The following is a 14,735-nucleotide window of genomic DNA, read 5'->3' on the forward strand; positions in this document are numbered from 1 at the left end:
TATATATATATATATATATATATATATATATATATATATATATATATATATATATATATGTATGTGTGTGTGTGTGCATTAGCAAAATAGAGAAAAACACATTATTTTCTGCACTAAACAAGTGAATTTTACCAAGATATTTTCTGAGATGATAGACAAGACGTTATATAATAATAATTTAATGAAAAACAGACATTCAGCCTATTTTTTTAATTTCCTGAAAACGTCTAGATCACACACACACACACACACACACAAAGTGGTGAGTAAACACTTAAATGGATTTTTGGATAGACATGCAGTACTGAGTTGTGGCACTGAAGCTAGATTTGTAGGTTCAAATCCATGTCATATCCTAATCCACTAATACATTTCTGTCATAATTCTCTTTTACTATTAATAATACTGCAATGGGCCTATAAACTTCACAGCTACTGCACAGTAACGGCTCAAACGAACCTTGGTTAAATCTGCTATTAACATCTGTCTTGGGTGAGCTAATCTGCGATAACTACAGACAGAAGCTGAGCTACAGGCACATATTACTATGCTGAACTGTCTGGATTGTCCTCTTTTTTTATTAGCAGGTTATGCTAAACAATTCAACAGCACCAGATGCTGTCTCATTAACCTTTATAGAACAGAATTGCTCTCATTTCCCTCCTTTCACCTTCAGCTGCTGCCAGATCCCAGCATAGTGGGGCCAACATCTGGATCTGCCTCAACAGACTCCAAGAAGTGTCAATGTTGATCACCAAGCACATGATGAAGGCTGGGGAAGAGCAATATGAGGGGCCACATATGCCATAAGACTAAACCTAAATATATGCTTAAGGATTTCATACCATGATGTCTCCAAATGCTAAAAATAATCAACAGAAACATAGTAGAGAAGAAAAGCTCAGAAAGCCACTGTGGACAAAATGGCAGAGAATTTAGATCCACTACTGAGCATTTGTTTTTGGGTTTGATTGTGTTTCATTAAAATAGTCCCTGGCTAATTTTGAATACAAACTTGAAATGCTATTGCAATCAAAGCTTTGAGGGAATGAGCTCTGAGATTAAATAGAAAGGTGGCGGCTCATAATGGGCCTCCTGAGGTGAGCCTGTGCATTAGTGGCAACTGCTTGGAAGATTTGTGCTGGTCAAAATGAAACCTCTGAGGTTGAGAAGTGAACAGAAGGAATCCGGTCTCAAAAGGTGTCTCTGTTTCCACTACAAAGGTGACAGAACCTAAAGGTGCTGTATGTAAGTTTTTGACTCAACTAAAGCATAAAAATACCATAATATGTTTGTAGATATTTAAGAAACATGCTAAGTTAACCTATTTGTTTATCTGAAAAACAATGCTACAGTCAGTTATTTTCCTTTGAAAATGTGCGTTCCGGGCCGGAATGTCGGTCTCTGTTTTGGTTTGTGAAACCCGCCCACTGCTAGTTTAACCAATTGTAATTTCGGCACCCAGGGTTGCCAGTTGGCAGAAAACACAGCGTATTTCATTTAATTCATCGTCAAGTGCGCTCGTTCCTGTTGGTGTTGTCAATCTGGCAACCTGTGTATGCGTCAAGTCTGAGGAGGAGGGTCCGGGTGAAAAAACCCTCTCCAATATTTTTAATTTGGACTGCAATACCTAGTTCAACCACTCGGGGTCAATTCTACATACAGCACCTTTAAAAAGTGATGAGACTCAACAGTATCTCAGAAAAGGAATGACATGTTCTGAGAGTACATTCAGTAAAGTAAGGAGCTTTTGAGCTAACAGACTCTCACCGTACAGTGTGCAAAATAAGAAAAATAAGATATGCAGGTACTTTACCATCTGAAGCCAAAATGTTGATTATCAAAACAACTTCTGTTAGCAAACTTCAATTCTCAACAGCTGGTTCGTGGACGCAATTTTACAGAACTTAAGTGGCTCTTATCACAAGGCTGATGTCCCCATAAATGAGAGCCATGCGCTCGTAAGTGTGAAGCTAAAGTTTGTTTAAAAAGATCCATGATGAACAGCGTTCAGCTGGAGGATTGACGAGTATGTTGTTTTCTGCTCTCTTCATTTGTGGCGTGTCCTCCAACAGCCCATAATGCTCACTGAGCACCATTCCACTCTACACTAATGGATTCTGGAGAGGCACATCAAGTGCTACTGGACGTGTGTTTTGAACGTCTCTGCTGAGCGGCAGGTACATCTGCTTTCACAGGTCTGCGTGCGAGTCTGTTGTGTAACAGCCACGAATCGCGATGCACTTAAATTAGAGCTGTCAAACTGCAAACGGTTTCTGCTTGGTATTGCTCATTATTTAGACTGGAAACCTCATTAAGCTGGTTCTGAAGGTTAGGTACATTATATATATATACACACAGTGATAAAAACATTCCTCTAGATTATATCGAAGAAGACTTTTTTTATTTTACTTGAACTTTTATTACTTGTTTTAATTTTTAAATTAAATAGTAGCTGATTAGAAAAACTGTGGTTTCAAATGAGGGAAGAACATTTATTTCAGAGCCATATGTACACACAAATCCGTTCCACACAGATATTTGATACAGTATATTGGCAAACATTTCACTGAGTAATGGTAGCCAAGTAAACCTAACTGGTTCAAAGTTTAAAGGTCAAACTAACCTCGATTCCACCCTGAAGCAGTTCTATCTGAGTGCCACCCACATCCAGTGTCACCGCGACCGAGGCAAAAGGGCGACTGGCCATCTGCTGCCTTTCCCTCATCAGTTGCTGTAGTAAAAAGAGATGAAAAAAAGAGGGGGGAAAGTATGATACATTAGTAATATACGTTATACTTTATAAGATGTCAGTTTTCTTTGTCAAAATCTCAGATTTAAGATTAAAAGTGGTGACTGACAGCTTAAGTGACATGACTCACAGAAAGTTCAGTGACTGATATTTATTGAAAACAGAAAAACCAAAAAGCACCCTGATACACACACACACACACACGCACACTGTGAAGCAGTATGCAGGGATGTTGAGATAAAGAGGAAGGAAAAAGATTACGAAAAGAGAAGAGGAGAACGTGTAAAAAAGAATATAGAGAGACAGAAAGTGAGAGAGAGAGGCCATTGACAGCACTTTGGCTGTTTTCCAGCACAGACAGAAACAGGTGGTTGAATAATTCATTTGTTCCATATAAAAAAGTTGGGAGGACCTGGCTAATCAAATGTCTGCAAAGATTGGAAGGAAATTTCTCTTGCCACAACATGCATGACAAGCAATTATTTTGCCATTGATTGCTTGAGCATCAGTATTCCAGTGGTGGAGTTTAATTAATGAAGCATTCCCTGTAATTTCTCCATTCGACTGACTGTCTGGTTGCCCTAAAAGCAGAATTCACAACCTTCATAGAAAATCCCATCCATAACCGATGGCACACTGCTTATTTTACCTCTATGATAGACAGTTTATCTATCATGTGCACATGGTGCACAATTTTCCTTGCTTGTGCATATAGGAGGAGATGACACGGACCAGGTCAGAAGTACTTCTGAAGGTCACATCAATATATTTCTCAATACCGACTTCTCATCTGTAATCAGACTGCATATGATGTCACTGAATGAAAGCGTGCGAGCAATCATGAGCATCTGCAGGTGTGACATTGATACACAAGATCAATACAGTGCAATACAGAGCGTTCAATAATACAGGACTATGCCAGTTAGAGAATTCCACAAGGAACAATTAAAATACCTTTCCAGTGAAACATTCAATAGGCATCTTAATAAGACTTAAGCACTGCTTAAATGTCTCATTTAATTTCATTACCAACAATAACATCAAACAATAATGAACAACACTTCATCAGGTATGTAGAAAACGAAAGCTTCTGCCCTGGAGACAAACTTTGAAAGACGTTGTACTTAAAAGAACACTCCAAATCAGCTTCTCTCACTTCAGAGAGATGGAGAAGTCGCAGGTGATGCCTCTATCATCTCTGGATAATCAAGAGTTAAAACATGGAGTGGTCCTCACGACGGTCAATCAATATCTAAATGCAGGCTGATTTGGGTACCAAGGACGAGGCTGATTGCTATTGGATTTTTGATGGAGAGAAGAGTGCTGAGTTAAACTCTAATTTTATCCCATAACGAAAGACAACTGCTGAGGTACTGTCATTGTCACTGGTTTATTTAAAAGTATTTAAAATAAATGCTGTTCTTTTCTGACCTTTCTATTCAAAGAATCCCGAAGGGAAAAAAAGTACAATACAATTGAAAATAATAAGAATCATTTCTTGATCAGCACATCAACATATTAGAATGAAGGATCAAAATTCAGCTTTGGGGATCAGAGGAATAAATTACATTTTAAAACATTAAAATAGAAAAATACTAGTAATACTTTACTGATAATAGTTTTAGTATATAGTATAGTATTTAGTATAATAGTTTTTCACAATATTACTGTTTTCACTGTATTTTTGAATAAATAAATGCAGCCTTGGAGAGCATTAGAGATGTTTTTCAAAAACATACAAAAAAACTTTTACAGACTTTTGAAATGTAGTGCAACTACTTCTATATGGAATTACAAGCAGTGTTTCTGATATACAACTAACAACACAACTGATTCCCCTGAATCACAAACAAATGACTGTTTAGAGCTGGTTCAAACTGAATAAAGTAATAAAAGTAAAATAAAAGTAATAAAATATGAGTTTATATTATATTTTAGGGTAATGTTCAAAAGACAATCTCATGATTTTTTTAAATAAAAAAAAATAAATCCTTAATTGGAAACAAAACTAATTTTTTTTTCAAACCTGCAGGAGCATGGTAAATGGTAATCTCAAAGAGAGAGAAAAACTTAATAAAAAAACAGTGGTAAATAGCAGTACTTCTCTTTGTATATAATTCACTACAAAAAAAACACATAAAATGGGAACACTAGTGCATGCCTTTAAGTGCCTTGATTATAGCACTCAAAAGTGACTAATGGTTAAAATGAGGCAAACTAAGAAGCTTTGCACTTTGAACTGAAGTGAACATTCAATTCCTATGAACACACTGTGTACTACTTACTCATCTGCAAGCTTTCCACATGCTAACTAATCTTCTAACAATGGCAACATGTATCATTACATAGTTAGACATCTCACTGAATGCTTTCAAGATCATGAATCTTCAACCACTGCAACAGATCTTCAAAACTCAATCTGATTCTGAAAAATGAACATGAAAGACGGTCCTACTTCCTGTAGCTCAAACTGTGGAAACATGGTGCTAGCAATGACAAGGTCATGGGTTCGATTCCCAGGGTAGAGCATAAACTGATACCTTAAATACAATGCAAGTTGATTTTGATTACAATGTAAATGTAATAATGAAATATCAACAGTCTCTCAGAAAGGCATTCAGATTAATACGTTCTCTAAAAGATTTTAAAGATGATAATTGGGCCAATAACATCATGTCACCAAACACATACATTAGTGGTTTATTATGAATCTCTGAAAGTCAGTTCAACCTCAGAAATCACAGAATGAACTTCATCCTGTGTCCATGCCAAACCTAAAATACAAGAAGGTGGCGACGTCCTTGGTGCACATATGGGGCCGACAACGCTGTCTCTGTGGGGGTGTCTATTCAGCACTGACACAAAGAGGTCTCTTCAATGACTTCCGCTCAAATGGGCCCTGATGGCACCACGGTAATTAATCACTCATTATCTTTTCTATTAATCACCACTTGAGGACTGTTATGGCTGATCCCATTTATAATTAAATTATCAAAGCTGAGCACACTGCTCACGTCAAGGCTTCTCTTGACAATACGATCTGATCATCTCTGCAAAACGTGAGTGACACCAACCCATGTAACTAAATGTGCATGTGGATGAAAGGAGAGATACTGGAGAGGTAAGATTAGTTGAAAAGTTAAGTGAACTGTCTTTGACTAAATAAACATATTCAGGTAAACAACTGCCTCTTCCAACTTCTAGAAGAGAAATGTTAGAAAACAAAAAAATCAGTGTTCAAATCAGTTGGTATTCCCTATACGTAGTTCATTATAAATGAGTTGAGGCCATTTTGTAGTGGTGTGCAATTTCTGAGTCAACTATTTAACTCCATTTATAGTTCACTCTTAGTACCCTTATGATTTATGCTGTACATCCAAAATAAGATCAGCTGTGCTATATAATCGAATGCGGAGAGGACTGATAAGTAAAAAGAAAAAAATTGCAGCTTCCTTTATTTCTACAATCTCTATATTGCACTTGTGCTTTCACTTTTATGATAACTCATTCATAGGTCGTTAAAAACATTAAACAGAACAAGCTAAGTGCCAAGAAATAATAATAATAAAAATAATAAATAGGGCAATAATAATGCAGAATGTTTATCTTTCTTGGATTAACTAAATGAGGCAACAATTTATAACTCAGAACATTGTAAACAAAGCAAAAATTATTAATAATAATAAAAATGAAATGTTTGTTCTTGTGCATTTATTCTTTATTATGCGTTTTTAAATTCTCTTTTATTGTGAATTACGATGGCCTATTGTATTAAACATTACAAGCTAACAAGAAAAATTTGAACTATGGAAGAAGCATTGGTAACAGTTCACAATAAGGACTCATTTGTTAACATTAGTTAACATGAACTAACAACGAACAATACTTCTACGTTAAGGAATAGTTCACCCAAAAATTAAAACGTTGTCATCATTTACTCACGCTCATGTCGTTCCAAACCTGTATAAGTTTCTTCCTTATGTTGAACAAAAAAGAAGATATTTTGAAGATTTTTGATTAACCAAACAGTTGTTGGTCCCCACTGCCTTCCATAGTAGGGAAAGAAGTCTATGGGGACCATCAACTGTTTTGATTACCAGCATTCTTCAAAATACCTTTTTTTATGTTCAACATAAGAAAGAACCTCATACAGGTTTGGAACGACATGAGCGTGAGTAAATGATGACAACATTTTAATTTTTAATCATGTTAATTTCAACATTACAATACATAATTTAGATCAAAAGTTAAATCTGTAAATAGTTGAACTGATAATAGAACTGATAATAGTTCATGAACATTGTCATTTTATGAACTGAACTAACATGAATGAGCAATTGTATTTTTATATACATATACATCAACAAAGATATAAAATATATTGCTCAATCTTAGTTCTAACGCATTAACTAAATGAGAGCAAATTGTGAAGTGTTACAGAATTATGTGAGTTTAGCACAAAATAAAGAAAAATTGCATCTAAATTGCTTTGATTTTAGTCAGAAAAGTGCAGGATTAAAAGGGCAGGAATGCAAGCTGTTAATTCTGCCTCTCGAGCTGGTTGATATCATCGTGAAGCTGCACTCTCATCAAACGCAGATGACATTTGTACCAGAATGGCCCGTTTCTGGGGGTGAAACTTCCACATACTTATATTTAAATACTGATATGAAGCTATTTGCTTTCCTTCATCCCCTTCAACTAGCATGTTTGGGCATGTGTGCATGAGTGAGAAAGCGAGCAAACGCAAGGAGAGGAACTGAGAAAATAAAATGACAAAGCATGACAGGGAGAGAGCAAAAGTGAGATGCCGTGAGAGAGCATGGCAGGAAGGGAGAGAGCTGTGGCATGCTCGCATTTGTGCTAATAGATCTTCTCTCGGAAAACAGCCTGGCTTTGTTGACAGCCAAAAAGCACCATCTGCAATTTATCCATCCCTCTCAAATCACCTGCTATTACTCATCAGGCCCACTGCCTTTACTACATCAGTGGCATCTCCATAACAATTATGCAAGACAAAGCCAGTCCATCACTGAGAAATACATAGATGCATTCATGTCCCGCACCCTCGTGGATGCAGCTGTCCTTTCCAACTAGGGTACATCTGCAATGCTGTTGTGTGAATTTTAATCGAGTCCTATAATACTTTATAATTGCAGTGCCATAAACAGGGCTCTACAGTGCGACCGAAAACTACTGCGTGCGACTATGAAATAATATTTAGGAGCACCTGTGCGACTGACCCGGTCAGCATATTTGTGTTTGCGCTGAGGGAACTTCAAAGGTTCTAATATACGTAAGTGTTTCTGCAGCGTTGAGTAATGTATCACAGACATATCCTCTCATTATAACAAACACAGTGTTGACGGGGTGTAAATAAGATATTCATTGTGCAGTGTAGAGAGCATTTAATTGCACTCATGCGACCTCTGAGCTTCATTAAACGTCTGAAAATACACATACAAGCCACTTGTGTGTTCTTCTGTGCCATCTCTGTAGCACAAATCTCTTTTTTTTAATTTGATCGGTAACTTATTCTTATTCTACTTGTTTTAATTAGAAATGTTAAAAAGCTTATAAATATATATTTTAGATTTTGACATAAAAGATGACATACTTTTAATAAAGTTAGAAAAATGCCATTACAACGGTAAAAACAAAATCCCCTATAAATCACTTTAAGGAGTCAACTATCACCTCGTAATGGGAAGGTTAATTTTTTTATCAGAATTTTTGATTACTGATTAGAAGGTGCTCCAAAATTTTTGACTGTGCTCCTAAATTTTTTAAATTAGGAGCACAAGCGCTCCTAAAAAGAAAAGTATCCGTAGAGCCCTGATAAACCAAGCTCAACATGGAAAGCACGCACACACAAACTTGTAGGGTCTTAGGCTAGAGTTAAGGTCAAACTTATTTTATTATTCTTTGAAATGCTCTTAAAACCTTGCCCCAGGGAAGTGCTGTGAAAATCTCACTGATGTGAAATTGAGATTGATTGTTCATTGATTTTACTGTAGGCTTCATGTTAAACCCTGCCGAAATCCCCGCTTTCTAGCATTTGGACTTTCCTGTTAGACATTAAACAAGGGCTAAAATCTCTCAAAGCCGTTTTGGCCAAAAATACTAAAATTTAATGGAATGATTTACCATCCTGGAAATGAAAAACCAATACAGCCCCGATGAAACACTTCAGAAATACCACCGTTTTAAGGTTAAGGCATAAGGTTGTTAAAAAAGCTAGCTAGTTAAATGAATTTATATTTATTTCCTGCAATATAATTATAATAAAAAAATACAAATGCAATAAAAATACATTTAATCATGCATTACTAAATAAATAATCAATTAATAATTATAAAATTATGTTACGAGTTGATTCTCTAGATGATTTCCTTTAACAAATAAAGAACAACTTATGGAAAGATGTTTTTATTTTATAATACAATTATATAAATCTTAAATGTTCCATACACTGACCTAGACAAGGTAATGAGGAGACACCCGTGGTCTTATGTGGTTTTAAGTCTTATAATTACAAATGAACTATTGAAGAACTATTGAGGAACAAGAAAAGACTTTCAATTGTACCAAAGTCCCAAATCAGTTAGAAGAAAATTAATTGCCAAATTCAAAATACTTTGGATGCTTAACTGATCAAAAATAACTCTTATATCCTAGACAAACATAAAATGCAATTAAGTAATTATGTTAACTATTAATTGCAATTACGTACTCACTCAACTTTGCACGTGTGGACGTTTTAGACCCAGGTACAGCCTAGCATGAGGGGGAAATTCATTCTGACTAGCAAATACTTGTCAGTGCCAACACTAGCTAAAGTTTTAACAAATGATTCACTGTAGAAATTATGTAAATTAAGCAACTCACAAACCAGCAAATTAATTACAGCTGATCATAACTGGAAATGAGGTTTTGAACCAAGCAGAGAAATTTGCCCTGACAAATGACAGAAAGAAAAGTTCTCACTGGGAACAAAAATACCTAGTAAAAATGACTTGTCAAAGCATACTGCGAGATATAAATGCACCCACTGATCTTACAGAAAAAGATAAATCTTCAAAAACGTCATAGCTTGTAATTTTTCTCCTAAAGATTTGCTCATGTTTAAAAGTACAATTAAGTTAATCCACTCAGAATCACTTCTGCATTGACCCATCTGATGCAGTTCTTCCTGAGAAACATCAATGACCTGATTAGCTCTTTAAAACAGATTATGAAATTGGCTTCATTGGTTATTCCACAAAGACCTTCTGAGTGCCTGCTCAAAGGACATGTCACTCTCACAGGCTTGAAATTGAATTTGACATTGCTCTGTTAGTGTTACCAAGTATGTAGATCAGGGGCGTTCAATTATAGTCAGCTGGTGACTGGTTGCTCATTCTGAAACCGCATTTTCTGTTACATTGTTGCTAATTAATTAATTAATTACATTAATTAATTATAAACCAACCACATTTTTGTCAGCACCAACATTCTCTATAAATGTCCCAGAATAATCTTCACTGCTTAATGTTTGTCTATAAGCAATGAAACGCTTGATGGAGTGAGCAAGGACATGGACGCAACTTTTATTACTCTTCTTAATGATGCTTCTTTTAAAGGAACACTCCACTATTTTTTAAAATAGGCTCATTTTCAAACTCCCCTAGAGTTAAACAGTTGAGTTTTACCGTTTTCGAATCCATTCAGCCGATCTCCGGGTCTAGCGTTAGCACTTTTAGCTGTAGCTTAGCATAGATCATTGAATCTGATTAGACCATTAGCATCTCGCTCAAAAATGACCAAAGAGTTTCTATATTTTTCCTATTTAAAACATGACTCTTCTGTAGTTACATCGTGTACTAAGACCAATGGAAAATGAAAAGTTGCGATTTTCTAGGCCGATATGGCTAGGAACTATACTCTCATTCCGGCGTAATAATCAAGGAACTTTGCTGCCGTACTATGGGTGCAGCATGCGCAATGATATTACGCAGCACCTGAAAATAGGCTAACTTCCGTCAACATAACCAACGTGACCACCTGCTTGCACAGGGAGCGTGCTGGGGACTATTTTCAGGCGCTGCGTAATATCATTGCGCCTGCTGCACCCATGGTACAGCAGCAAAGTTCCTAACGGGAAGTGACACTGTTTCCAGCTATAGGTGAAGAAGCCAGATTAGAATAGGCTATCAGGCTTATTGAAAATAACCAGCATAATCACAGGTATCCGTTTAGCACAGTAGCCAGAATAGGAAGCAGACATTTCTGCAATCTGATACCCCTATACAGTACAGCAGCAATTATTTCCTCACTGAAAAGATAGAGAGAACATTAGAAAGCAAATTGGAAATGTGCAACCAACTGTTGATGTATATCAGACACCACGATGACCCTTTGTTAAATATCTCTAGGACATGACCCTTCAAATGGTCAGAATTTTGGCTTGCTGCAAAGGGTGTTTTACCCATTGAGCACCTCGCTGCATTTTTCCACCTCAGAGACATCAGAGTTACAGAATATTCTTACTAGACGCAGAATGTCAGTTCACGCATTCATAACTTTGAGACCTGATTATTGTAATGCACTTCTGGCTGGATGCCCGATTGTCTCCATAAATAAGCTGCAGTTTTGTTTAAAACACTGCAGCCAGAGTTCTAACCGGGTCTAGAAAATATGAATATCAGTCCAATATTATCATTGCTGCACTGGTTACCTGTCAATACTTTTACTTTAAAAGCTCTCAGTCAAAATTAATATCATACAGATCTACTGCTTTCTTAAGGCCTGTTCACACCAAGAACTATAACTATAAATATAACGATATTAGCGTCCACACCAGCGAACAATATCGTCTGTTTATTCTAAGCGCACATGCATATGCCGCTTTAAATTCTCGAGCTCGTTATAGCAGGATGGATTCTGATTGGGTATCAGAATTTGTATCGTTCATCAGCTGGAAAAAATCATTCTGAAAATGATTCCAATGATATTGTTTCTCTGTGCCTTTATCATTATAGCTGTGGTGTGGTCTCTGCTATTCGTTAATACTGAGAATGATTTTTAGAACTATCTTTATCGTTATCTTTATAGTTATCATACTTGGTGTGAACGGGCCTTTAGTCTTTATGGCCAGATCTGCCATAAATTCATATAATACGTTTTATATATCATTCCTACAACTTAAAGTACATATTGTGTGATATTTTATCAGTCACTATAATCATTACAATTATAAACTACTGTATGTCACTAGATTACATCAGTTGGAACAAACTAAATCAATCTAAAAATCAACTAAAATGACAAGCAGACACACCAAACACAAACCACCATAATGCACAAATTGAATAATAACAGAAAAGAATTACAATGAGTTGCATCATATTATAGGTCATAAAATGCCTCACAGTAGAAGCACCATAATTTTCTTGTCCTGTACTGGGAAAGATTCGATGTACCTCAAAGGAGTCAGTATTTTTCCCCCAAGTGCTGCAAAATGTAACCATAGCTACAAACAACAGGCTAGAGAAAAGGAAGCATGACCTTCTTTGCCTGGATCACATTTAGCTAAACATAGAACAAATATGTGGGATTCATTTCCAGATCACTGATATGCAAGTCTTTGCTTTGAAAACGCCAAGTGAACAGTTCTACTTCAAGACTCTGCATTGATCCATTTCTTCAGAGCACACTACTGCATCTCTCTGAGCAATGCATGTATCATTTTGCACACATCGGTTTGTGTGAACTTGTGATTTAACGAACTCTCGGAGAGTCCCATAACTTGAAAAGTGAGGGCGAGTATTTGTCATAGACTAAAGGTTCCCTTGTGAGTGTGTGATGAATGAAGTGGAAGCAGAGCCTCTGTGTTCAGAGTCACAAATGGTTGTGGCCGTTTGCAAGGCTCTCATTATGGGCAGAAACATTCTTTTTTTCCAGACCGATCAGAGCTGCTTTTCTGCAAGACTGGAGAAGGAGCTGATGCATCCGTGCTGTCCTGATCGAGCTCTCTCTCTCTCTGCATGTGTCCTTTCCTGACCAATTTGTGTCACACAGGATTGTACCTCATTCATTAAGCTAAGTAATAAGGCTCTGTTTAATTATAGCATAGCTGAGGACGTCTAGCTTTTAAAATATCAATAGTTTAAAGCCAATTGTTAATTAATTGACATGCTTAATATCTATAACCCACCAAACAATCATTAATGAATGATCATCACTAAAAGCTATTGAAAACTCAACATTAGATAGAGTATAGCTTCCATCCTGCAGACCAAAAGCTCAGTTTCTCTGTCACTTAAACCTACATCTTGGGCTGTAAGCCAGCCAGACTGGTTTTATATTGGGGCTGATACTATGACCTTTAATTAATATTAAAAGGATAAAACTCTTGGTTCCCTTTGCCTGAAGATTGCTGATGCCCTTGAAAAAGAAACATTCTTTATAACACATGGCCCTATCACAGAGATAAAAAGTTTTATCATTACTTCTCCATTTTTCATAATAATGGATACTCCCAGAAAAACCAAAGCATGTACTCAGCAGGCCTGGAATATTGTATAATACTGACTATATAAATGTTCCTGTCTGTAGCAGCCTAAAATAGATGCAGTTATCAACAATCACTACAAGGCCACCACAGTCACATATTCTATTCTTTAACACGACTGTGCTAATAAATTAGCATTAGTCTGATTTAAACAACACAGCTTGGATGGCTATTATATCTAAAATGTAAAATAAAATATTTAACATTTTGATATTTTTAATGTTTAATATTAAATATTAATATTACATAATATATTAGATTATGTATTAACTGTTTATACTATTGCAATAGGTTTTAATATGAATATAATGCCTATATTCTATATAGTCATTATACAGAGTAGAGTGGCAACAATTATGAAAAAGTCAAAAGGAGGGTGAAAAACAGAAAAAATAGGGGGAAATAATAAAAGGTGGAAAAAACACTGGAAATAGGAAAAAAGAAAATCAGAAAAAAGATGGAGGGATAGTAATACCATCAGCACTTGATACTGCGTCTTTTCTCCAACGAAGGTGACACTGATAAGCAAAGCCCCAGGCGGCTTCTTCAATAATTCTCCAAATGTTGTACACAAACATTCTAGAGATGTTGTTCATGATGGTCAGGCTGCATTTGTGGCTTTTGCTTCTGACCGAAAAATGTGCCTACATCGTACTACCCTGAATCCTACTCATTATTGATTTCATCTCCTGAAGAAAATAGTAAAAAAAGTGCCTATTTATTTTTTTAACAAATAAGGCATCCAATCACTATACTGGACAAAAGGCAATATGTTTAGTGTTTTTAGTGATTCTCCACCAGCATACAGCCTCATGCATCAGTTGTGTACGTGACTTGAGCCTCATCACTACTGCAAGCATACACGACTGCATTAAAAACGATCGTATTGTGACAAGGATGTGCATTTAAAGCAATGCTGTTCAATCAAAGAGTGCCGTATGACCATGAGTATGACACTGCACAGTGAAATGTCAATGCCCCCACCCTCTGTTTTACAGAAGTCATTCCTCCCACTCTACACTGACATTTAGTGCAGACGTCGGTCATCTGTCCCCCTGAAATGGTACAGAGCCACTCTAGCACCTGTGAACTAGTGCAAAGCAGGTTCATCCCAATGTTATGCCTGTCCGGCATTAGAATCAATCATCAAATCTTTTTGTTAACAAATCAGCCTTGTTTAAAAAGGTTGGGTAAGACAAGAGTCACCAGACATTATTTTCCAGTTTTGTCTGAATTTATTAAAAAATCCTATTGCCACAAATTATTATGTGATAGGGCACAGCAGAGGCATGTAACCTTCATTACGACTATATTCGCTCCTCTTCAGGCACTCAGAACTGAATTGAATGAGACTGCATGTTAGATGAAATTCAATAACTCAGGAAGACACGGTTTCATTATTCTTAATCACCCCTGTTCCGTCTTGTTAAT

At 36.3% G+C, this 14,735-nt stretch overlaps 1 protein-coding gene across 1 annotated transcript in view; it reads right to left on the reverse strand.

Moving 5' to 3' along the window:
* Positions 1–14,735, reverse strand: part of LOC107566689 (attractin-like protein 1) — a 93,670-nt gene that overhangs the window by 14,689 nt on the left and 64,246 nt on the right. Inside the window, exon 28 of the mRNA XM_016252204.1 lies at positions 2,627–2,734. Within this exon, the coding sequence (XP_016107690.1) occupies positions 2,627–2,734 (108 nt within the window). The remainder of the gene's footprint in view (positions 1–2,626; positions 2,735–14,735) is intronic.

The sequence above is a fragment of the Sinocyclocheilus grahami genome, unplaced genomic scaffold, assembly GCF_001515645.1.
Source record: "Sinocyclocheilus grahami isolate Dianchi unplaced genomic scaffold, SAMN03320097.WGS_v1.1 scaffold26.1, whole genome shotgun sequence".
NCBI lineage: Eukaryota > Metazoa > Chordata > Actinopteri > Cypriniformes > Cyprinidae > Sinocyclocheilus > Sinocyclocheilus grahami.